This window comes from Mastomys coucha, unplaced genomic scaffold (genome assembly GCF_008632895.1).
Source record: "Mastomys coucha isolate ucsf_1 unplaced genomic scaffold, UCSF_Mcou_1 pScaffold18, whole genome shotgun sequence".
NCBI classification, from domain to species: Eukaryota; Metazoa; Chordata; class Mammalia; order Rodentia; family Muridae; genus Mastomys; species Mastomys coucha.
Window position 1 is genome coordinate 93,794,606 of NW_022196900.1, and position 4,089 is coordinate 93,798,694.

General features: G+C 39.3%; 1 protein-coding gene across 2 annotated transcripts in view; it reads right to left on the reverse strand.

The window, feature by feature from the left end:
- The window catches only part of Cdc42 (cell division cycle 42), a 39,772-nt gene that overhangs the window by 17,702 nt on the left and 17,981 nt on the right, over positions 1 to 4,089 (reverse strand). For both annotated transcript variants that reach the window (XM_031379121.1, XM_031379122.1), the window contains exon 2: positions 1,410 to 1,564. In XM_031379121.1, coding sequence (XP_031234981.1) covers positions 1,410 to 1,514 — 105 coding nt within the window. In that variant the 5' untranslated portion in view covers positions 1,515 to 1,564. The remainder of the gene's footprint in view (positions 1 to 1,409; positions 1,565 to 4,089) is intronic.

The window sequence follows — 4,089 nt, forward strand, 5'->3', positions numbered from 1 at the left end:
AAAAAAAAGATATCACATCTCATAAAGCCCCCTTGTAACTTCAAAACATCTTCTAATTAATAGGCCAACTCAAAACTGTAGTTTTATTACTAAATTACATCTTTAAGTCCTCAAAGAAACCTTATCTTCTTTCATGCAGCCTTAGCCTAACTCTACCAGCTGTGCCGTCAGAGAAGCTAACACTCTGTTAACCTGAGAGCTCTAGCTATGTCTCTCAAAATTAACCTCAGATTCCAAGCTCTTTTTTGATCAATTCCAAAAGATACTAGCCCCACGTTAGGCATACTTCAGACCCTTATAGTTCCTAAAATCACTCCCCTCTAGGCACTGAAAGAGCAAGTACATTTAACATAATTATACAAGCAACTCCGAATACACACTGTAGCCCTCAACATGCTTTCCCAAGTATCACTCCAAACAAGTGTCTCCCCTAGTTATTTAATTATTCCTATCTCTCCTCTGCCCTTCTAAGGAGTTAATAAAGCAATTTACAGTGAGACTCCCAAGACCTCAGGCACCTCTGAATGCTCTTAGAAAAAAGTCTGCTTTCTACCCCTAAAATTTAGTGTGAAATGAAGCCTCGTCACTGTTAAGAGAATAGCTCCACAAGGTAAGCAGACATTACTAATTTCCCTGAAGTTGTAAGATCTGTATATCTGCACCCCAGGAGACCTCTAGGCTTTATTAATCAATGGCACAGACACAAAAAGTCAACTCATCCCAAATATAGGGTGCACTTCTGCAAACTGACAGCCCATGCTTCATAACCTTCCAGCACTACTTACAGACCCTGATCACCCCTTCTAACTTAAGACTCATTTTTCATCTTTTATTTCACTTACTTTTATTATTATCTTATTTTTATATGTATTTTGCCTGCATGTATATCTGTGCACCACATGAACACCCAGTGCCATCAGAGGTCAGAAGAGGGCACTGGATTATAGGTAGCTATGAACCACCATGTAGGTGCTGGGAATTGAATCTTGAGTCCTCTGAAAGAGCAGCAGTGCTTTTAACTGTGGAGCCAACTCTCCAACACCAGCTATTTATTTTAAAGTTCAGGTAATTATGCATGAGAAGTCAAAAACCTTTAAAAATATCAAACAGTGGGCTAGTGTGATGACTGGGATGGTGAAGGCATTTGCTGCCAAACATGACAACCTAAGTTCAACCTAAGAGCCCACACAATGGAAAGAGACCCCTTCAAGTTATCCTCTGCCCTCCACAAATGCACCAAAGCAGGACACTGGTATGTACATATAACACACACCCCGAAAAGTAATAAAGGTAATAAAATTTAATTTTTTTAAAGAACAAAGAAAGTCAAAAATAGTGCAGGCAGGCAAAGTTTTTCCCAATGGCCACTACATTACGGTCTTTTACTATCAGAAAGCCCGCATACTTACAGTGGGTACATATTCCGATGGAAATTTGTTTGTTGTGTAGGATATCAGGAGGCATGTTTTACCAACAGCACCATCACCAACAACAACACACTTAATTGTCTGCATTTCGGAAATAGTTTTGTATCCACTTTTAGTACTTCAAATTAGATGTTGACCTAAAAAGAAATTAAAGACAATTATTTTATTGATTTATGTTTACATTCATACTTTTTTTAAAAAATATTTATTATATGTAAGTACACTGTAGCTGTCTTCAGACACCCCAGAAGAGGGCATCAGATCTCACTCATTACAGATGGTTGTGAGCAACCATGTGGTTGCTGGGATTTGAACTCTCAGGATCTTCTGAACAGAAGTCAGTGCTCTTAACCATTTGAGCCATCTCTCCAGCCCCCTATATTCATACTTTTTTCCTCTCAAATAGCAACAGTTTCAGCCGCTCAAAAAACAGAACTAGCATTATTGCTATGGCTAAAAACCTCTAAAAAGAAAAAAGGACAACCTGCTCAGAGCAGCAATTACAAGGATCAATTTGCTAAATTTCTGGACCTTGTTGTTTTTAGTATCACTTTTCAGAGTTCAAAGTAGAACAGTGATCAATATACTTTTTTTTTCTTTTTTTTTTCCTGAGACAGGGTTTCTCTGTGTAGCCCTTGCTGTTCTGGAACTCACTCTGTGAGTGGCCTGAAACTCAGAGATCCGCCTGCCTCTGGCAAGAAAGGTGCTATAAAAAGGGTCTTGTGTGGTATATGAAGTATAGTTTGTGAAAGTTGCTTTAGTGTGAGCATACACACACTATATGCAAGACCAATTGCAGCCCAAAGAACTGTAAAAAAAAAAAAAAAAGATTCACTTCCCAGCCTTAGAGCTGTGATAACTCAGGATATAACAGGCAGCATACACAGCCTTTACCCGCCACCCTCAGAACATGTGAACATAAAGAACTGGACAATGATCAGACTGACCTCTAATTCTAAGCAGCCATGCCAGCACCAGTTAGTTTAGTTATTACTCACAGCCTGAAGAGTTTCAACCTACATTTTTACAATGAAAATATCAGCTGTGGTTAGCCACAGTGATTTGTTTAAAAATATAGTTATTATATGGGCTAGGAACGTGGTAGGCTCAGAGGGTAGAGTACTTTCCACACAAGCCTGGCAACCTAAACTCAGATCCCCAGAGTCATATAAAAGTCAGGTGCAGTAGTGAGGTGCGAGTAATCCCAGGGTGCCCATCAGTAGGTTGGAGGAAGAAGCTTACAGCATACATGGTACACTAAGCAGTAAACAAGAAAACCCTGTCTCAGAAAAACAAGGTTGAAGGCAAGGACTGACATTCAAGAGTATCCTCTGTCCTCCCCAAGTACACCAGAGAGTGTGTTCATCACACATAAACACGCAGGCCACACAAGCACTAACACATATGCACTCACACACTTTAGCTCCTTACTAGTCTTACAAACTACCAATTACAAATACATCAAGAATTTATTATACTTAAACTTTAAGACAAACTTTCCCCTCAAAAAAAATTTTTTTAGATCTGTTGTTATGTTTTACTCATGTATATGTCCATTGTGTGCCTGGTGCCCATGGATGTCAGAAGAGACAGCTGTGAGCCACAACATGAGCGCTAGAATGGAACCAGATCCTTTACAAGAACAGATGTGAACTATTGAGCCATCTCTTCAGTGAGCCACCCTAACCCCAGCCCCCACCTCACTAATTTTTTAATCTGGAAAATTAAGATATGGACTCTTTGTGTGTCTGTGAATGGCTGTGTACCTGTGTTTAAGTATACATGTGCTTGTGTGCAAAAGTGTAGGATAGCCTCACCATCCAACTCGGTTTTTTTTAACAGGGTTTCTCATTAGGTTGGTGTTCACAAAGCAGAATAAATAAGCTTTTGTAGAAAAGTACCAACTTTTTTATGTGGGTTCCAGAGACTGAACTCAGGTCCTCATGCTCTTTACCAAGTGAATGATTTTCCCCCAGCCCCAAAAGAATATTAGACTCAACAAATACTCAACAGTATTTGAGGAGGTGGAGGCAGAAGGATCAGAAGCTTAAGGCCCACCTTAATACATGAGACTAAGTCTCTTAAAAAAAAAAAAAAAAAGGAAAAGCAGAATTTAGACTTAGCACAGCATTTAATGAGCAAAAGTTCTGATCACCAAGTCAGTTACTAGTTCAACCTAGAACTGTTCTTGGACTATAACCATGATAATAAGCACCAAGTGCTCACTAGATGCCTTGACTGTTCAACTCACACTACTCTTCGCCCTTCCAGCCACTCTGAAAGGCAAAGCTTCTCAACCTGTGAACCACGACCCTCTCAACAAATCTCTACCTCCAAAAACATCTACATTGTGATTTATAACAGCAGCAAATTAGGCATGAAGTAGCAACAAAGATATTTTATGGTTGGGGGTCACCAAAGCATGAAGAACTATATTAAAGGATCACAGCATTAGGAAAGTTGAGAACCACTGATCTAAGGAACGCAGTGTCTTCTACACATTTTACAGGTAAGATGAGCCTCAGTGAAGTCAAAAAAACTGATTATGATCATTCAGCAGGTTAAGTGGTGAAACTGCCATTTATATCCAAGCACCTAAGTCCCAAATTTTTGCTCTTAAACATCACTGTTCTCTCTCCCAAAAAGTAACAATAGTGAAGAA